Here is a 21284-nt window from a genome sequence, read left to right as displayed (position 1 = left end):
AAGAACGCCGTTTGCTAAGGCCATTGCAGTGAGAGCTGTGTACCCAGTTGAGTCTGACCAAATATTGAAACTTTGAAACTTCAACAGACTTAGCATTTATAGTCGGAAAATACTGAGTAGCACCGGTGCAACACCTTTCGATACCACGTTTGGAACTACAAGCGGCAGTCATGGCAGTGTCTTTCATTCTCACTGCCATGACTGCCGCTTGTAGTTCCAAACGTGGTATCGAAAGGTGTTGCACCGGTGCTACTTAGTATTTTCCGACTATAAATGCTAAGTCTGTTGATTATTCGTGGGGCTACGGACACAGATATGTCACCGCAAAAGTTGAGCCTTCCGAGGAGTCCGGAAAGACTTGAAGTTCCACTTTGATCTTGGTTGTCTTGAAGTATCTTCTATTGATGCTGGTCTCTGCAACTTCTGGAAGCTGGTGCTTCCATTTCAGAAATTTCTCTTCCTAGTTAGGGTCTACCGAGTTGTTCCAATAATGTTCCAAGAAGTTCAAGAAGATCAAGAAATGAAGAAACTATAGACAAAATCTTCCTCTGGGTGATTAGGTTTTCAACTTTTTTGCTAGTACCTCTGCTAACCTGCAAACTATCTTCCGTAAGAGTCCACTGAAGTCGACAGTTTACTGGGTTCTACATCCAACTGCTTTCTTTTGCCGAGTGATGCATTTTTAGTTGAATCCATATTTCGACAAAAGAGGCTGTCGTTGCTTAAAACATTGACCGCCTCTTCAAGAGTGTCGACTGACTTGATGAAATTGTCCAATTAGAAAATGATCTGGATTGCCTGTGCTGCAATTGGGGACTCGTCCTCGTGTTCGATGGCCACTCGCTTCAGAGCGTAGTTTGCACAAGTTGTTTAACTCTTTGCACCAAAAATTTGACGCTGATACTTGTCAGTTTGCACTGATTCGTTCAGTGTTGGTCGCCAAAGGTGTCTGAGGCAGCTCGTTCAGGAGCTTGCATTTACAGAAAAATAATAACAATTTCCGCAGTTAGGGTTATTGGTCGTAGTAGATCGGGTCCGGCTAACAACTTGTCAATCAGGCATACATCTTTGTATTTTGCTGCAGCGTTGCAAACACGGCAAAATTTACCAGTCTTGTTTGGGTTCACTAAAGGGGGGTGTGGCAATTACTGTTCCTTTCCGAAATTGCCTATGACTTCAAATTTAGCAAAGATCTTCGCGAATCTTTTATCAACATCTGTATCAATCGACTGTTGAGACAATTACTTTAAATTTGAATCTGGTTGGGGTCTTTGTTCCAGTGAGTAGAGCTGACCAGCGCTGAACGATCGTTCTTCGAAAGATTGGTTTCTGGGACACTTCAGAGCATGTCCACTTCGCACAGCTCGTCTGTAAACTTTGTAGTTGTCTCTGAGAACTTTGTAGCTTGCTGCTCTTTCTTTGACTGACTGAAAATGTTGATTTTGGAAGCATGGGTTTCAATGTCCCACAAGAATTGGATGTTCTCTGCCACTTTCACGCCCTCTGTGCTGTTGAAATGCAAAATAATTTGTCTTTTCTTGCTCTTCATGTGTCCACTGAGTACCCCTATTTCCGTCAGGACAGCGACAAGTTCACTTCTTGTTCCTGTCTTTTAGTCTAACGCCTTTTGTTGTTCTTAGGCGTCTTGGCCTATAAAGATGCCAAGTTCCATCAAATTGAAATATCTGTTTGGAAGCTCACTCAAGTGCTTTGTTGTAGTCATAGTTTGTGTTTCCCAATGAATTTGACGGGTGTACAAACGCATCGAGCGAGTGCACCCGTGAATGCATTCCCTTTTTTGCAGGAACTTTTTCGGTCTTCAGATCTTTTCCTTGTATTACCGCTTTATTAGGCGTAACATCGCTCCCTTGGGCTTGCAAGTTCTCTTGAATGATTTGATCAATGAATGACGCCTTTATCGACGGAAACATATGTGTTTATTTGATTACTGCCACTCTGGATGGAGACCGGAACTATTTGAAAAAACTTGTAAAACCGTTGCCTACTGCGTGATTGCCCTCAACCGTTTGATTTTCTGAGTGTAGGAATCTCTTGTGCTTTTTGGTACAACCATTTCTGCCCTACGTGCTGACTTTGCAACCTTTGATTGCATGTCCTTTTTCCAGCCATCCATAACACAAGCGTTGCTTCGTCGCTGCTACATATCGATCGTTAACATTCATGTTCTTGAATAATGGACAGTTACAATAACGACGAGTTCCATCCGCAATCGAACATTGATCGCTTCTGGTTGGTTTTGTTTCCTTTACGTTGGAAATCGCACTGAAATTCGATGTCTTCGAGAATCAGTTTTCTCCTTTTGTATCGCACATGTCTTCCTGTTTCCGCTCAATTTTAAACGCGGGGTATTCTTCATGCACAAATGCAACTCTTCAAAAATTATTAGATCAGGCCAGTCTTCGTCTCTGTCATCAACTTAGAACCATCATTTTTCTTTGAGTATCTGTGGTAGCTTGTCGACTGCCGCATACAACGTCGAACTTGATTATAGATCACCAATTTCTCTGTACTTTTTGAGCACGTTCACAAAGTCAGAGAAAAACTTTAAACTGAATCAGGATTGCTGAGTCGTGAGGCTTCCTTTGATTTGCTTTTTGAATGCTCTCTGGCTGCACATCTATGATTACAAGCGATCTTCCAAACTTTGTTTATAGAATGCTCAGGGCAGCGCTGTAAAAGTTTCAGGAATATCCCGCTCACGAACTTGCGGATTTTGCTTCTTCAAGTGGCTTATTTGCTATGAATCGGGAATTGTGGAGTTATCCGCTGTTGCTGATAAAGATGCTAGACTCCTTAGGCCACTGTGATGACTATTCAACTTCAACTTTGGCAAATTGCTACTGTTTGGTTTTACGATCGTTTTCGGCATACCTACTTTGTGCAAAGCATTCCGATCTTCAACATTTGGTGAACAGTCCTGAGAGTTAAGATGCCTTGAAAAATTCCTATCTTCAATCCGTTCAGGGCTGACATCAAAGCTGGTTTTTGGTCGGATTTTATTTTGCTCATCGTATGGGCCAATTCCGGGACATTTCTCTCTTTTTTTAAGGTCCAATTGAAAGGCAACTTGTCATGAACATTTGTTGATTGAGAACGTAAAAGATCCTTCTCCAACGCTGTGATTTGCAATTTGCGGTCTAGCGCTCGCTCTCTTTCCCAAAGCTGACGCTGCATCTCACGTTCTTTCATCTGAATTTCCTGATCAAGCTTCCTTTTTTCTAATTGCGTTCTTTCAAGTTGCAACTTTGTTTCAAATTCTTTTTTTCGAAATCTCTCATTTTTTCTTCAATCCCTCGTTTCGGTGAAGATGTTTCCGAAACGTTCTCTATATCTTGATTGTTTAACGGTGTCTACTGTCGCTTGGCTTGTGTTGTCATTTCTATCTGAGATACAACGCTTTTGATCTGTCGGCAATGCTTCAACTTCTGACGGCTCTGCTTCAGACGCGAAAACAATTGAATTACTTTGTTGGTTTGACGTACTTTTCTGTCCGTGAAGATATGGTAACCAATCGTTATTCCAGTTGCTGAAGAATTTTTGTTGTTCTAATTAATGATTGCAAAATGAATACGAATCACATCGTTCTGCAGAATGTTGTTGACGGTGGTTGTCAATAGCTTGAATCTGTTGAGAGACTGTACTGAACTTGCTAGGCCCATCCCCGTTTTGAAATATGTCGTAGCCTACTTTCGTTTATGCTCGAAATTGCTCCAAGCAGCTCTGAATCTGCTGCTTTTCCAGGTTGTTGCAACTCCATGACTCAGTCATTTTGTTTTGTAATTCAGGCAGTACCTTGTTTCCTTATTGATAGTCTCGGAAACAAAGATTTTCGCTTTGTAATCTGTTCAATGAATTGAACTGCAGTTTGATTTCCACTGTCCGGGTTGGTGGACCAAATGTAACGGCTGCTCTCCCAATCGGTTGCAACGAGGAAAGCTTTAAAGCACCCTGTTCGTTTCAGCGGTTCAAAATCTTTTCGGATATTTAGTTTTTGCAGTTCGCTTTTGTAACTGGTTATCCGCTGTTTTCTTATCGTTGCATTACAAATCGTTTGACTACTTGCCATTCTGAGTTTTTCAATCTCGAATCGGACTGGATTGCTACAGATCATACAATATGGGATCTCTATATTTATATCAGTAGAATTCCGATAGAAAAACAAATCGAAGACAGATAATTATCCTTAAACTTATGTTAGTTTTGCATTTTGTACTAACGAGTTGAAATACCGGCAGCCGGGGATCGTAACAGTTGAATTGCAGCTACAATAATTTGTAGATACAAGACAAACTAACAAATAATTTAGTGTTCAAGAATAACTTTCAAAACAAGACACAATAACAATTTACTACTCAAGAACATTATAAACGCAAGATACAGTAACACGTTAATTGCTGCCCAAGTCAGCTTATTTTCAATATTTTGCTGATGTATATGCAGAAAGCCGTTTGCTAAGGCTAGTACTGTTGAGTCTGCATTGAATTGCTAATGTTATTTCCCCCTTTTCTCCACCTCACGTGACTATGGTTCAACTAGTAACTAAAACAAAAACAACTGGGACTATTACGATGACTAATGAGCAATCCAAAAGAGTTTTCCTTATCTCAGATGCTGATGTAAATTCCTATGCATGTTGTGAAAGCTGAGCTTCAACAATTTTTAGATAAAATCTATTTTTTGAAAAATGCGCTGAGCAAGTTTTTATCCGCCTGAACTGTAAAAGACCTTTGACAAAGATCACCATCCCATTGTAATGCAATAAATCATCATATTTGGCCGCGACAAAAATTTTCTCCCGCTAGCATTTTTGATTTTGACTGGTAGAATCCTACATCCGAAAGTCACCGGAGTATGGGTATGGGTTGGTACATACAACCAGTAACACTACGATTTTGTATTTGAAATTCAGGATTTGCTCTTGTCTGATGCCAACACCCCCCCCCCCCCCCACCACACGTATTCACACACAGATATTAGTACAGATTATTTGGATCCCCCAAAATTTTACTTACTTTTACTTACTTATGTTTTTTTTGAAGATTCACCCTGAAATGGGATTTTATTCCATGGTAAACAATTGATTATTATTATTATTATTATTGACCAACCAGACATAGTCCACAGGTGTTGTCGGTCATCCTGGTGTAGCCATAAAAACAGTTACATCTTCCGTTGCTCCCAATTGTCCCTTCCCTACACAGGTCTCCCGGTCGTCCATTGGGTGCACAAACTGCGTCCACAGCGAAGAAGTTCTCCTCGCACTCACATTGACCAGCATTTGCGTTACAAAGTTCGTTGTTGCCCGCGTCACACAAGTACGTGTTTTCCTTATAATACAATCCATTTTGTTATTTCTTCAGAACTAACTTCCGTCATGGCAAATTTGGCTTTCATTTTTGATAAATGGAGTTCCACCTCTGATTAGGCAGTCAAGTTCAAGCCGATCTCTTATCGGTCGACTTATTTCCGTTCGTGCAACTTATTTTCATTTTTATGCTGTCCACATTTTCAATGTCAGAATTTTCATAATGACGCACCAAGGAGGGAGAGTCTGCTTTTGGGCCATATTATATATCATTCCCTGAGAATCTCGGGAAAACTAACCCTTCCAACTTTTGTGCTACCTATACTTCGGTGATGTGGGGTGTCGTCTGAGAGACATAAGAGGCACGTTCTGATCAAACAAAAATCTGCTGACACATTTCCATATATTTATCCCCTGGCAACACTATATAACGGGATATATTTTTCGAGACGATTCTCAAGTTTTTAATTGGTTACAATTAAGGCCACCATCCTAGTCTGTGGAACTAATGCCCTACCCTTCTGTACAATCTTTTCCAAATCCTCTCACTCAATAGATGATGTATGAGACTCAAAACCGGCCTGGCTCAAAGCCCCAGACAATGGAAAGTGATTTCCGGAGATTGGTGACAGAGCAAATCAGCGCTGAATCAGTCTAAAGACATTCTGTTTTTTAGGATGGCCAGTACTTTGTTCATGTCACAGCTTACACTGGACAGTCTGATTTTGAATAAAATTTACGTCATGAAAAATAATATGTTCAACTTAACTCCCGCCAACAACTCTTGAAATGTGTTTTTACTCTTGAAATGAGCTGTTTCAGCGCTGAAAAGCTCTGAGACTCAAGTCCGGGTTTATACTGCCCGTCAACTACCACTCCACGCAGCTTCAAGCAAGCCAAAACAGCACTCAACATAAAAGAAGCAATTTTCCAGCTGCTCATTTATCTTTTTATCAAAGAGTACATTTGCGGGGATCCTTCGACAGGATCCAAAAACATACATGAACAAACTTTTAAGACATCACAATGATTGTGGTACACTATGTTTTGACGGAACAGAAAAATTTTGCGCCAGTTTTGTTTTTACACAAGTTTTCTTTTTCGCTCTCCAATTTTTAGTTGTCAAAGATATCTGAAACGTCAATTTCAGTGAAGCAGGAACAGCAAGCCCTTATCAATAATGCTTCCAAATGTCAGGGATTTAAGTGGTCTCAACAGCTTACTCGCAACTAATGGAAGGATGTTGCAACCCGATGATTCAGATAGTTGAGTCAGCGCAGAAATGTATCTTTTGTTCTGAACAACGTGGGCGAGACTATAACTGATAGAAATTTTCCACTGAGCACTATTGCCATCATAAAATTATATTAAAACATGAAGTGGCGATTACACAGCAGGATCTCGAGCTGACCGATAACTGTCACTGTGCCGACGGAATTTTCAAATCCTGCCGGCTTGGACTGGTCAAGTTTTACTTTTAATCTTTATACAAAAGAAACGTGATCAACCTTAGCAGACGAATTGAACAGATTTAATTTGGTTCAAAAGGAGCTGAGTCACGCCAGAACTCTCTTGCAAACAAACTACACTTTCAACACATACAGAAAAACTGGGTTGAAAAGAAAAAAGCTACAACCATAACATTCTACACGAAAAGCGTCTGACGCAAACGCCACAAAAGCTTGTTAGATTTGAATTTTGAAAAACGTGCAAAAGCACGATTGAACTTTGCGGCCGCACCGAATGGCCGCGCATGTCTTAAGAGCACCACTGACCCAAATTTTGCTGAATTGCAATAGAGTATTTTCTAGATGAGGAAATGCTATAAACCCTTTTCGAAATGCTACATAATCGACAAATAATCACTGCCTATATTGCCCTTTCAACCAATACGAAAAAAATACAGTCACAATTAACCTGCACAATTGGTTTTTCATCTAACGCTAGCAAAATTGATTGTGTAGAGGAACATCAAAATTTAAAACAAATCGAAGTAACTTTTTCTTTAACGTTAGCAAAATTTGTTTGCGCATTTTTCTTTAAGAGCCAGAAACGGACTAATAACTAAAAAACCATGAAATGAAGTAAATGATAGCTATCTTTTTTATCTATTGACATGGAAATTGAAATAGCATTACAAAAAATGCATCCTACTTCGACCGATGAAGAAGAAATTTTATTATTATCAATATTGGCAAAGTAGACATGGTAGTCATTGTTAAGTTTAATTTAGCCATTGCTTAAGACACGTAGAATTTCAAATGAATTTTAGGAATTTTAGTTTCTGCTATTTTTACTATCTGCTGAGAAAGCAATAATAGATGAAGATTCTACTGCAACAGGAGGGAGACGAAAAGACTCAGAGTCAATGGATGACAGTGACACTGAAAATTGTTCAGCCACAGAGACTGTTGGCTTTAATGGTCTGAGCCCAGATGAGCGACACTAGCAAGGATTGTTCTACGTGGCTAATCCCTTTGTGACTGAGTGAGACTATGTGGAAATCAGGACAGGCTATGAAGCCAAGAAAGATGATTGGTGCCAGTGGCAACCGGCAATGAAGATCGATGTCCAGGCTCTCCAAGACAAAACTTGGGATCTAGTGAGACCACCTACAGACAGAGACGTAATCCCCAGCAAATGGGTTTAAGAAGTAAAATTCGGACCTGGTGGTCCAGTTGACGAAAACAAAGAACGCTATCTGGCAAAAAACTTCAAACAAGCGGAAAGACTGGACTATTTTGAGACTTTTATGCCTATCTGTAGGCTGGAGACATTTGGGATTCTACTTCAACTATCAGCTAAACGGGGCCATGTGATGCACTAGATTGGTATCAAGACGGCTTACCTACAATCTCCAATAGAGGAAGAGGTGTAACTGGAACAGCCGCAGGAAATTTCGAAACTCGGATCAAATAGAGAGAAGTTATTATGCCGACTAAGTAAACCAATTTATGGTTTGAAAAAGGCTGCTGACAACTCATACAAGGAGCTGGCGAACTTCATACTGAGACAGGGGTTCACCAGAAGTGGGGACGGTCATTGGTTGTCTAATTGAACAAAGAAAGGTGGTCGCAACTTCAAACGGGTTCGGTTTGACGACATCATAGTAGCATCCCGACGCATGAGTTTTCTCCGATGTCAAGATGCAACTTTTCAATTGGCAGCAGAAGATTGTTTAAAATCACTTCCTTATCGGGTCAAACAGAGGAGACAAGACATCATGTTCACAGTCAACATTGTGTCCAGGCACGAATGCACCTACCAATAGACACTGGCTATGCGGAAAACGTGTTACGTTATTTTCAAGTTTTGTTTAAAAATTACATATACAAAGCAGGCTAGTTATAATTTATTATTAGAGTGAGATTAGTTGATGTAAAATATGTCTAGCAGGAATTGAATGATTTTGATATCATCAAAAGTGTGTACGAAATCATAGAAAAAATCAAATACATACTAATTAAAGTATCCCTCGCGAAAAACTTTTAGAAGCAAAACCTAATTGGTGACCCTTACGAACCCTACTATAAATCATGATGCTATGGTTAGAATTCTATGTTGATTTCTTCGCACTGATAATGGTTTTACATACAAAAGACTCTTTTGGCTTGTTTTGATCACTGAATTCAAAGCAACATTTTGATCTACTATTCAGATCTCTCCTGTAAATCTCTAAATTCTATTGTAAAATATTGTGTTACTTTTTCCTCTTTGTGAATTTAATTCAATTAACTTAGTTGAAAACGGTTTTCATTCCGTCTGCGAAAGTCAGACATACCCAGCAGATTGCCGAAAAGTAGCCGCTGTTGTTTCCCAAACCAAAATTGGAATTGAAAAAAAAACAAATGAAAAAAATTGTTTTGTTTACAAACGATTTTAAGGTGTGAGCTATTTTGATGTCATTTTGGAGCTGAACGTGCTGATCATTTTTCGATACTGGCTCTGTTCACTTTGAATTGCTTTGCTGAGCAACTGCTGTCTAAACACACTTTAGGCGCAATGAGAAAAGAGTGAAAATAGCCTAGAGAACTCCAAAATATTTCACGCAAAATGTTGAACAAGCTGTGAACTAAGGTAAAGCGAAAAAAATTAGTGCGAAGTAAAAAAAAATAGGAGGGCTATAATAGACGGCTGAGAAGCTGGGGTGGCTATTAATAACTCAACACTGTTGATTTGTGCCCCTAATAATTCGACAAAGTTAGTTTAATGGTTTTAAAATTGTAAGCAGGCAATACTTTGCTAGCTTTAATTTTTCGTCCGTATCCAAGAATTTTGAACGCACTGATGACACCCAAAATTATTAACTCGAACTCATATCTTATGATATGATTCATATTGAACAAAAGTTGGTTGAGGCTTTTTGAAACCTTCCAAAAAAATCAAAGAATTTAACGAAATGTTTTAACCTATCGTCACGCAGTGTTAGAATCGATTTTTTTGGGAGCTACTGTTTCCCTTCCAGTTATCATTTAATTATAGAGAGTTAGAACTTTTCTTACCTGGCAACCGTCAGCGTACAATCTGGCCTTAATTTGGGTAACACAAACAATCAGAATCACTACTGGTATCAGTTTTTCCATATTCATTAACAGTAAATTTCAAACTAAAAACATTCCAACAACTACGTTTCTATGCTTCCAAATGGAATATCGGATAATGCCGACTAAAATGCACGTTTCCCCGTTTTAAAACTGTGGATATTTGCATGAATTATGCATGAACAAACCAGGTGTCTTCTCATTAAACAATTTCCAAAGCCGGTGGAAAAAACAAGAACATTTGGAAAACTAAATTGAGATGAAACTTCGATAATATTTACAACGAGGCCATTATACATATGACTACGTACATATTTACATTGTAAATACAAATTATGAATTGCAGAATTTAAATTTGAGACCACTGGCTCATTTGTGGCTAAAATTTTGAACTTTCTTTTTAAATTGTGAGACGTAGGATGTGATGAGTTCAAGGATGTTGTTAAACCTTTCTATGACAGATTTCGAAACAAAAAATGAACTATTTTAGTAGTTCAAGTCAGCTGAAAAACAAAATTTCAATTTATTGTTCAGTAAACAGCTAAATGAATTTGCCCAATATAAAATAAATGTTCATTTTTTTATTCTAAGTTTGTTTGTAAGCTGCCAAATTCGGTAAAAGCGTTTCAGTCTTTTTAGCTAATCAGTTTTTAATGCTCACGATGAAAATAGGAAGCGGGGGAGGGGAGAGGTTGCAATTATGTCTGATTGATGGGCATTGGGGGCTGTGCAGGTGGCAGGATGTGTCCCCCCTTTCGGGACAGAAGGGTTATTTCTTCCTTGAGGGCTTCTATTTCCTGGGACTGAAGTTGTACCAACTGGATCAGACGTTCTCTCTCCCGAATGTCCGCTTTTCTCTTCCCTTCGTATTCCCCACCCTAGAAAGAAGACATCTGAAATGATGTTGTTTTGGCATTAACTTTCGAGAATTATGAGTCAATGAAATAAGAAGCAGTTCTCGATAAATTTTAATTCGGCACATAAGGTTCCGACCCCGCTCATCCACAATTTCGGAATAATTGTTTACCAAATGAGGAAGAGAATGAACGAAAAGATAGCCCCAACGCAAATAACTCAGTGGATTAAAAAATGATGCCTTAGATTCATGGAAAATGCCAATATTAAGGAAGCGAGTCAAGACGAACACCAAAATCAAACAACAACAACAAACATTAATTACATCAAAAAATTTATGTCCGTTTTAAAAAACAAAACTTAATAACGAAGTCAAAATAGCGTCAGATAAAACTGAAACTAAATAAAATAATTTATAATTCACCAGATAAGATATGAGACCAGTCCATAATAAGGCTTGGAAACAATTAGACAATAAAGGTTAAAAAAAGTAAATTTGAAAAGTTCGATTATTTTTTCTAAAACAATTAATTTTTAAAGTAATGCAAACCATTAGAAATCATTTAATATATTCCATAGACTTACAATTACCAGTGTTTCTAAAGATGAGAATTAACAACTGTCGGTATTCAATTTTTATGCGGTTACAAAAAGAACAACTAATAAACAACAAACCAAAAATCAGTTAAATTTTGCCAGAAAATGCTTTCAAAGCCGTAAAACCATCATTTGGCCCTCAAAATATATTTGATTGCACCTTCGTCGAACACCGATATTGTATTATGTGACCTCTCATTAATGATAACAGGTAACAAGACGACAAAAAGGGGAAAAAAGCCGAATCAAGTAATACTTTTTCTCGAAAAAAATTATTTCCAAAAATATGAAAGCTATTAACTACAAAAAGAAGAATTAAATAGGTTCGCGTATTCTTCCTAAGGAAACCCTTGAGACCTGCAATTATCCTGAATGTATCTTACGTGTACAAAGAGAACGCATAATATGAAAAAATTAAAAATAATTTTTTTTGTTAAAAACCCGTGTGTAAGCCAGTGAAGTCATAACGAATTCTTTAAAAACATTAGATTTTGTGACACCAATCCCATTGACAACTTATCATGACAACAATACTGTCATATTTGGCCTGTATTAAAGAGACCAGGTAACAAACCGACAATAAAAGGAACAAAATTGTGAAGTTAAAAAAAGTGTTTTTCTTTTCATTTTGGAAAACAATTTTCAAAGTCATGAAAGCCATCAACTATCTACTAATAATAGAATATTGGCTCATCTGTGCTTCCATGACAAGCCAACAAAACCTGGTCAATGTACAGGAAATTTCAAACGACTAGAAGGACAAAGTAAAAACGACAGTTAAAGACAAAATTCAAAAATTCAATTCAATTCTTCGAGAAAGTGTTGTCGAAGCCGTTAAAACCAGAGTCTCTATCATCTAGGATTTTAAAATTATCGGCTGTGATTTATTTTGAACACCAACAATCTGATATATGAACTGTCAATAGCGTGATATTGTGACAAAACTAGAAAACGTCAAAAATGGTCAAATACCTGAAAAAAATGTGAAATCTAGTAGTATCAAAGCCAGAAAACCATAACTTAAGGTGTAAAGTTGTAATAAAGACTAAAGTTGACTTCAATAGAAATAATACGCAAACTTCCATTGCGGACACTAAGCTACAAGTCGACCAAATTAAGAGAAAAGTTGAGGTGAAGTTCAATAATGCATTATTTATTTAAAAATCAAATATTTTTAAAAGTCAAAACGACCTTAAGCTTTCAAGTAATAAACTAGATACAATAATTTAGAGCAAATTAAATTAGAAAGCGAATTGGACCTATCACTAGTGAGCTTTGAATTGAAATTTTCTGTTATTTAATTAAATTATAAAAAAGATCGAATTTTTTTAATAAAAAGACCGACTGATTACAATCCCAATTATTTTTATATTGTAACAGTCCAAGATTGGTCTAAAACTAACTCTCCTAATGTTGTTCGTCCATTAAGAACACTTTATTCTTCGAATGTTATAGATATAGATATCTTGTTAGTTAAAAATCAAAAATAAATGCTGCGTTTTGTATAATCAACGAGTAAAGTTAGCAAAAAACGGCAAAGTTTTTTCAATTACGGAGAACTCGCAACGGAGCTTGAAGTGGAATTAGCCCCCTTTTGAGTGTACAAAGATTTTGTTAGTGGTATTTGGGTGAGTACTTCCTGCAAACTTAATCAAAGTGGACCAAAGAAATTTATTTCATGCTGTTTTTGATGAAAAAGCCTGAATTTTGAAATATTTAGCCAGAATTTTTGACGAAAAAAAGAAAAAAAAACAGCCAACAAAATTTTTGTCTCTAAAAAATCAATAAAACTTTCTTCAAAAAAATTTAACAAATTTCAACAAAATTAACAAAATTTTAGTCAATAATTCCGGAAAATGTGAATAAAATCAACGGAATTCACTCTATTTTCTCAAAAGTTTGAACCTCGATAACTCCCTGTAAAAAACGAAATTCAAAAAACTTTTTAATTCGGTATTCTACGCTGGACAAGCTTTCTAATGATACCAGTCTCAACTCTCTACGAGGAATATATCGATCGGCCAAAATTGTCTGAACAAAAAAACCCATTTGAGTATATAGTTCCCCCCCCCTCAAGAGGGGTCGGAACAAAAAAGACAGGCAATTGTTGCAATAATCAGTTTTAAAAAACATTAAACTCTCCGATATCTAGAATAGATAAATTTGAACTGCATTTATGGCACATTTTCGCCATTTTGAAATTCTGATTCCGAACTCCAAATTATCAGAATATCAAACTGATTAGAACATCAAAATTATATAGATATCTAACTTTTATGTTCTAACTAATGTGATATTCTAATAATTTTGACATTGTAATAATTTTCAGTCTAATGATTTTTATGTTTTAATTTTGAAAAAAATGTGAATATAAAAGTGTTCAAGATCTTTCCTTGATCAAATTGCAAAGAAATGAGAAATGGTTATGTTAGCAGCAACTGCATTAGCTTTTATAGCAACTAAACGTTTTTCAAAAACAAAATGGACAAGAAATTGGATAGTTTTTCAACAAAATAAGTCCAACTTACAAGTTTCTTCTGTTTAGCATTCAGGTTATCCTCGATGACTTTCTGTTCGCCCAGTAGCATCGTCATCTGATTAATCCTCCTGGTGTTATCCCTAGTCAACATAGTTATATTCTCCTTCTGCTGTTGAATCGTGCCATCCCACTGTTGTATCTCCCGGTCACAAAACAGTTCAGTCTGTCTGTATTTCTCCTTCAGCTCTTCTAGCAACCTGTTCACAGTTACCATCTCCAGTCGTTCAAGGTCAACAGTTCGGCCGAATTTGAGCAGCATCATTTGGTCACACTCGGATGAGAGTTCTTGAATTTTGGAGCTGAGCATTTTGCGGCCTTTTTTGAGTTGGACGTTTTGAAGTTTATTTTCTCTGAAAAGAAATAATTAGATCTCGTTGAGCTCCTTCTTCAGGAAAAATGTGACTTTTATTTGCAATACATCTTCATTAAGGAGACGAATTCATTTCTCCGTCCTATACTTCTTGATCTGGGAAACACATTATAACTTCATAATCAACGAATTCAATTTCTCAAGTGTAGAATAATATCACTGGTAATATAAACAAGACGGGTCGTGCGAGACTGTGCGTAGCACAGAAAGTTCCAACACAGGTCTAAAGTTTGTCTAAAATTTTCTTGTTATGAGAAGAAGAACTCTTTATGACAATCAGTTTTGAAAAGCTCAAATTTAAGCAATTTTTGAAGCAACATTAAACAGCTTTCTTTAATAGTAAAACTGAAAAAAAATCACAACCTCGATTTCGATATAATATTAACAGATGTTAAACCATTTACCATCTCAATTTTTTGCAACATAAAGTAGCTTCTCAGAAAAATGATTTATAAAAAGAGCAATTAGTCGCAAATAAAACTTTTATATTAACACAGTCTGTTATCTGCAAAGAAACGAAGCCATCAGTGTATCCACTAGAAGCAGCAAACAATTGACTGATTTTTTGCTTCGAATTGTTTCCTCAAAAAAAATTTGTTCTACTAACGAAATCTTTACCAATTGGGCGGAATAAGATCCAATTGAGTTATTTATTCAATAATTGTTTCCTGTAACCGAATATCAAGAAATCATCAAAAATTAGAGTTAATAGTGTCGAGTTCTGTCTTATTGGCTACCCCTCTGTTTGAAATTATCTTTCAATTCATTTGGTCTTCATTGGGACATTTTTCAATCTAGAACAATCCGAATCAAACAAAACAAAGAAAATTTTCTATTAAACTTTTACGTGACAAACGAAAAAATCAGAATTTAAAGTGTTTTATATGATTTTCGTACTGGAATACCGTCGTTATCTTTACTTTAACTGGCTCAGACAAGTAGATTCCTTAATTTCACGATTCAATCAAAATTGAACAAACTGTAGAAAGTATGTTTTTCAACTCATCAAAGCAACAGTTGGGAGGACGGTTGCAGTGTTGAAAATCTTCTTCCTTTTTCTTAGTTGCTTTTTTGTTCTCCTGGCCACGAATTCTACACATTCAATAAATTCAGCTAAACATCTTTCTATAGAAAATTTAATTGAATGGAGGAATTGCTTTTAGCATTTTTTGCAGAAGTTTGGAAAGAAACTTTCTTGCTCAAAAAAAATTTCACCTATTTTTGTTTTGAAGTGCAAACATAGAAAGGACGACAATAGAAAATCTAATAAATCAGACTGCTACTCAAAACGAGACCCTTACAAATCCGCAATTTGAATTTGAAGTGAGAAAGTTGAAAAACAAATCATTTTTTCGTTCTTTCCTACATTTGTTGTCTTTCCTGTTGTCCACTAAGGAACCAATTGAAGACAACCAGTTTTAGAAAGCTAGTTATTTTATGTCATATTAGGACGTAAAATGCAAGATTGCAAAGAAGAAGGGTTACAAGGCATAGTATAAACTTGCAACGAAAATTAGAAGTATGATTTTCTACTTTTCCTACACTTTACTTGATTTGCGTTTCTAATTTTTATTTAGAGCAAAAAACATTTGTTATATCTTAAAGTTTTTCCACCTTTTCTGTTGACCAAAAATGTTGGTCAATAAGAGGCCAACGAAGAGCTTCAATTCACCTGTTCAGTTGTATTACTTAGTCTATCATATATAGGCTCTCTTTTCTTGCAAAATAGTTTGTTCGGGGCCGTATAACCACCAAAGAGATGAACAAAGAAATTCGACCGTTGTTTTTTTCCCTTTTCTCTGGAAAAAAAACATTTTCACGCATATAGAGTGTCACAGCAGTTCAATTGGACATGAATTCTAGGGAAGTAAATCGGAGAAATTAACCAAAGGGCAATGGAAAGTCTTCAGAATCAATTTAAAATTTCAAAGTTTTTTCTTTCTCTTATTCAAAAAAATTATTTTCTCGATTCCCATTTAGCATTTTTCTTGGTTAAATCGAAAATCTATTGAACTAAAAAAAATCTAAAGCCTCAATTAAACACTGAGAGGAAGAGGAAGAGCTCCTGCAGAAAGATTTCAAAGAACTTATTTCTCAGTTTTTATCTTTTCAATAACTATTTTTCGGAAATTTTCTGTTTTATCAAATAAATTATGATCGTAAACAATTTTGTTTATCTAAATTTCTGACGAATTTTCTAAAAATTATACTAAGCTAGTTTAATATACTCCTCAACCTTTCTCCTAACCCAACCATCCAAAACCTTCCCTTTCCTGTTTTCCTTTCAATTTTTCAAACAGCTCCCCCTTTCAAACCTGCAATAAAATTATAATCTTTTGGAAAAATCAAAACCAGCCTCTACGGGGTTTTAAATGATGTTTCTTTTTTCCTCTACGATGCGTAAATAAAAAGTGAAAACTTCGCTGAAAAAAAAGTCAGCCTGCCATATATATTCCCCCATTTTGGAAAAATGTTGGAACAATAAAAATATCAATAACATAGCCGGCAGATTGCCGGAATAGCTGCGAAAGAATAGACCTGCGTGCCATATAATAGAGATAGAAACAGATACAGATCTAAATTGAAAAACAAATTGACGCCGCTCAAAAAACTAGGCTAAAAAACATTCAGCGATAGATTAATAAAGCTTGTTAAAATTCATTCCAAAGGAGCCTCTTATTAGTGACCTTTACTGCACATATGAGTTCCTTTGACCTTAAACAAATTCAAATTAAACTTAAGTTTTAAAGTGCAAAAGTCATTTTATTGAGTGAGGTAAGTCACGTATGATCAAAATCTAATCACGCAAATAACCTAAAAACTTTCGCTAAAGCGAGTGAGAAATGACGTCACGCGCGCAAATGCCGTTAATGAGAGGAAGAAGTCATTCAGAAAATTTGACTTTTTCAGCTTTGCTGTGTGAACAAATGTAAAACGAAAAAAGAGCGTCAGACGACGAAACAAAAAAAAACCAAGAGCACCGCAATATAGCTACGCTCAGCTTACAGCTTCGCAGCTATAATAAACACCTAATTCGCGATCTCGTAAATTTCAAGAAAACCTTTTATCAAAAAGTCTGTTTCAATCTTCTCGGTTGAAAGCGAATTTATAAATTTCCCACAGGAAAACCTTATTTCCTCACTTTTAGATCTTCCATTCAAAAGTCTTCCATGTATATAAAAATGTCCTTCCCAGATTAAAGTGGGGAGAACTGTTCAATCAAATACTAACAACAATTTTCTAACAAGAGTAGGGAGATGTTTATCCAATGCAGAAAGATTATGGGATCAATTGATTTTATAACAAACTAAAATTTGATTATATCACATAACTAGTACTTTAAGATAACATTAATGTCCTGAAAAAAAATCACTGTTGTAATATTCACGTTATGCGCGACAAGGAAGGCGAAAGAAGAATTTATGGTGGAAAAAACAAGCACTAACTTTTGTTTGCGATTCTGCTGGACTTTCTCGTCATTCAGTTCGTGGATCCTGGTCTGCAGTCGCAACAGTCCATTCCTCTCGAACACCAGTGCCTCCGAGAGGTCATTGGGGAGTACATTAGAGATGAGGTACTCTATCTGGTGCAACTTCAACACTACTATTATCTGCAGTTGGTTCAATTTCCCTTGTTTCTCTACCTATACACAAACATCAAACATGCAAATGCCTTCCTTCATGGCGGTTTATTTCTGTTGGATTGTTCCCTGAATTTTTGTTCTCAAAAATTGGGTGTTTTTTCTTGGGGTTCTTTTCGAAACCGAGAAGAAAGTTAAGTAAAATCATCCAAATGTTCAAAACCATGTAAATGCAGCTTGAAAGCACAGAAAATGTTGATTAAGTCAAAGATCCTGTCCTTCAGGAAAAAAAGGAATTTGTACATTTCCATGGCACTCTGAAAAGATTTCAATAAATGTTTTGATACAGAATCTCATTACTCGGATTGAGTTCATAACCCATGATTTTACAGCATCAGAGACGAAGAGGGAAAACAGTCTATGGCTCCTGAAATCCAGGAACAGATTTAAGTGACCAAGAGATATATTAACTAACTTAGTAGCAACCCATAATATAATCATTATTTTGCTTTTGCGTAACCGCAGCGACTAGGCTTTTTATCTACAGGAAGGTAGCAACAGCGTTCTCAGCTCCTTTTCTTTCATTCTCCATATTTCAGACTGATCTTTTTGCGAGCATGGGTCTTTGGTAGCTATGGTCACTTTTTCTGAATTTTTTACTTGGTAACGATACCTGAAAGTCCTCCAAGTCCTTCTCAGCAGCTGCTAGAGAGTGATCAATGACTTTTGTCTTCTTTGCCATGGCCTCTGCATCCTTCTTCATTATCTCAAATGTCTTCTTCTCCTCTCCTAACATCTCCTCAGTGTCCAACCTTGAAAAAAATCCACGCATAAAACATATCTGGCTAATGTGGGACGAGTTGCTCATGAACGACAGCCCCCACCCCCATTCTATTGCTTCAACAGGTAGGGGGAGGGGGTTGGTTGATAGCCCAGCCAAACATCGTGACGATAAATTTCCTGGGGGTTTCTAACTTCTCCAAAATATTTTTTAGCTGCCTGAATGAGATCCATTTAGATCACGCAAAACTCAAAAGTCACGGACGAAAAAATCAATCCAAAATTAAATCGATCGAACAAAATTTGCACTTTGAAAAGAAACGCGACTACTATGATTATTCAAATTTCGTTTGAGAGCAATTAACCAGCTTGTAAGATTGAACTTGGCTTGGACTTTTGATGCAATTTGACCGCACTTTTGACTCTTTACAACTAGGCAGAAACACTGCCATTTGATGTACTACAAATCCAAGTATTTTAATTGAGAGAAAACGATAGGAGCCGGTTTTTAAGCGCGAGAAAAACTTAAGAAATCATAATTTTTTTAAAAAAGATCAATTCCTGTACAGTCTCCACTACAGACCTGATCTCTCTGAGCGAGCATGCCATGTCGTACAGTTCCTGTTCACAGCCAGGAGGACATACGCTGTCATCCAACACTACTCTGGTCTCGTCTTCATCCTCGTCAAAATCATCTTCGTCAGAGTCACTCTCGTCACTGTCGCTTTCCTCGTCCTCTTCTTCTTCGTCCTCCTCACCTTCTGAACAAGACAAGAAAAAACGTGGACAAAGATTTAAATATTTAAAAAATTAAACTGAGTAAATTTATAAATTACACTCAAAGCATTAACAGAAAAATTAAACTATACCTTAAATAAAATTCAACTAAAAACCAAACAAAATATACTAAACCAGACATAAAAATGGTGCGAATCACAAGAAAACGAACACAGAAATTGCAGTTACGAAGTTTCTTCCTTCAAAGAGCAGAAGACAATGAAAAACGCAAATTTACCTTTCTTTTCTGTTAACGAGAAAAACTTACACACAGATAAATACAAAGATCTTGCACATTTAAAAATTCAATTTGCAGAGCAGGTTTTTTGGATATATGTCTAAATATTTAGAAAATACGCAGAATTTTGAACTTATAATTATTAGATAATTCGAACTGAGAGGGGGAAGGAACCATACAGTGCACACAATTACAAGCCTGCGCCCTTAAAAGAGATTTTAATTAAAATTGCGCAAATTTGACAGTAAAATTTGGGGTGGTCTACCACGCGGAAAATGGCTCCCTTCACCGATAAGTCTTAAACCCTATTTTGTTGATAGTTTCAAAAGAAAATCTCGCATATTTTGGGTTTACGTGGTTTTTCAGCAAACTGCGTACCGCTATTTCAATTATTTTACTTTAAATTTTATATTACTCAACTTTCCCCTTAGCGTGATTTGGCCCAAACAGTATTTGATTTCCGTAGCTCTGCAGTTAAGTCATCCTTCTAGGAGTAAAATAGTGAAAATTCGAAATAGATTTGCAACTGGTTTGGGAGAGATCCTATCTGTGCAGTAGACCAACCCAAATTTTACTACTTTTGTGGAACTTCGAGACAAAAAGCATTGTAAAGTATAATACCAATAAAAATGTTTTACTACAGTATAGTTGTACATAATCTATTTTTAAAGTTTGAAAGTTTAATCTAGTTTGAAAGTTTAATTATATGAATTAAAACACGCTTTGGGGACCCTTTAATATGTATTAAGATACTTTTTGGTGTTCTCAAGAGGTTAATTTGATCAAACGGTCCACTTTAATTTGTACTTTTATGATCTTGATACCGTAGTCAAGAACTGAATATAGGATTTTTGAAAGAAAAGAACCAATGAGAACACAAAATAAAAATCATTTATGCTTTATAATCGGGATAAAAATTATACAACAATTATCGCAAGTAGCTTGGATCAAAAATATACGGCAAGCTGCCAATACGGCTAAAAAGTAGGACTAATCGAGGTAGATTTCAAGCATCATATATAACACGAATGAATGCGTCCCCCAACAATAGGCTTGAAAGAGTACTTTAAATGTTTTCGCCTGCGACCCCAACTGCGAGACCCCAAACCCAAACTGCGACGAATTATAGTGGAAAAATTTTTTCTGGCTTTTAAAAACATTGAGACCTAGAAACCTGTTTCTTGGAATAAAACCAAAAACAACCTCCTCTTCTCAATTTTCAAGTAATTCTCATTTTCTTGAAATTTTGGTTAGCTAAGACTTCTACGAGGACAGCTAATAAAAGTTGTTTAGACGATTAGTAAAGCTGGACTATTCCATAAAAATACGCTTAAAAAGAGTAAAATATTATATCATGATGAAGCAGCTCCGCTTCATAAAAGCGTATTAAAAACTTCGAGAAGCAATCTCCGATCTAGCATTTCAATGAATCCAGTTACTGACTATAATGTTCCATGTGAATACTCCTTCTATTCGTTTCAAAAATATATCTCAATTAACTTTTCAACAAAGCCCTTCCGCAGTGTTGGAACTGGACAATTCTTAAAGCGTATCCGGAGAATCCAATCCCAGAAAAAATAGTCCCATAAAACCAGACAAAATAGTCCCAGACAGAATAATCCCAGACTAAATAGTCCCAGACAAAATAGTTTCGAATAAATATCGGCAAATAGCCGCCGTT

The 21284-nt window shown here is 36.3% G+C and overlaps 2 protein-coding genes across 7 annotated transcripts in view; both read right to left on the bottom strand.

Annotated features, from left to right (window-relative positions):
* Positions 1-1241: 1241 nt before the first annotated feature.
* On the bottom strand, positions 1242-10018 carry LOC142345013 (uncharacterized). The gene is made up of 3 exons (XM_075397097.1): positions 9829-10018; positions 5130-5348; positions 1242-1427 (listed from the first exon to the last, which is right to left on the bottom strand). The coding sequence occupies exons 1-3, from the start codon at positions 9913-9915 to the stop codon at positions 1242-1244; spliced, it is 492 nt and encodes a 163-aa protein (XP_075253212.1). The 5' UTR covers positions 9916-10018.
* An 86-nt stretch (positions 10019-10104) lies between these two features.
* The window catches only part of LOC142344658 (cilia- and flagella-associated protein 44-like), a 139135-nt gene continuing 127955 nt past the window's right edge, over positions 10105-21284 (bottom strand). For all 6 annotated transcript variants that reach the window (XM_075396484.1, XM_075396486.1, XM_075396488.1 and 3 more), the window contains 5 exons: positions 19172-19349; positions 18482-18620; positions 17675-17871; positions 13848-14208; positions 10105-10745 (listed from right to left, as the gene is read on the bottom strand). In XM_075396484.1, the coding sequence (XP_075252599.1) occupies positions 10566-10745; positions 13848-14208; positions 17675-17871; positions 18482-18620; positions 19172-19349 (1055 nt within the window). In that variant the 3' untranslated portion in view covers positions 10105-10565. The remainder of the gene's footprint in view (positions 10746-13847; positions 14209-17674; positions 17872-18481; positions 18621-19171; positions 19350-21284) is intronic.

Source organism: Convolutriloba macropyga, chromosome 8, assembly GCF_964194025.1.
Source record: "Convolutriloba macropyga chromosome 8, txConMacr16.3, whole genome shotgun sequence".
NCBI lineage: Eukaryota > Metazoa > Xenacoelomorpha > Acoela > Convolutidae > Convolutriloba > Convolutriloba macropyga.
Note: the sequence above shows the minus strand (reverse complement) of the source record. Positions and strands in the feature narration are given on the sequence as shown.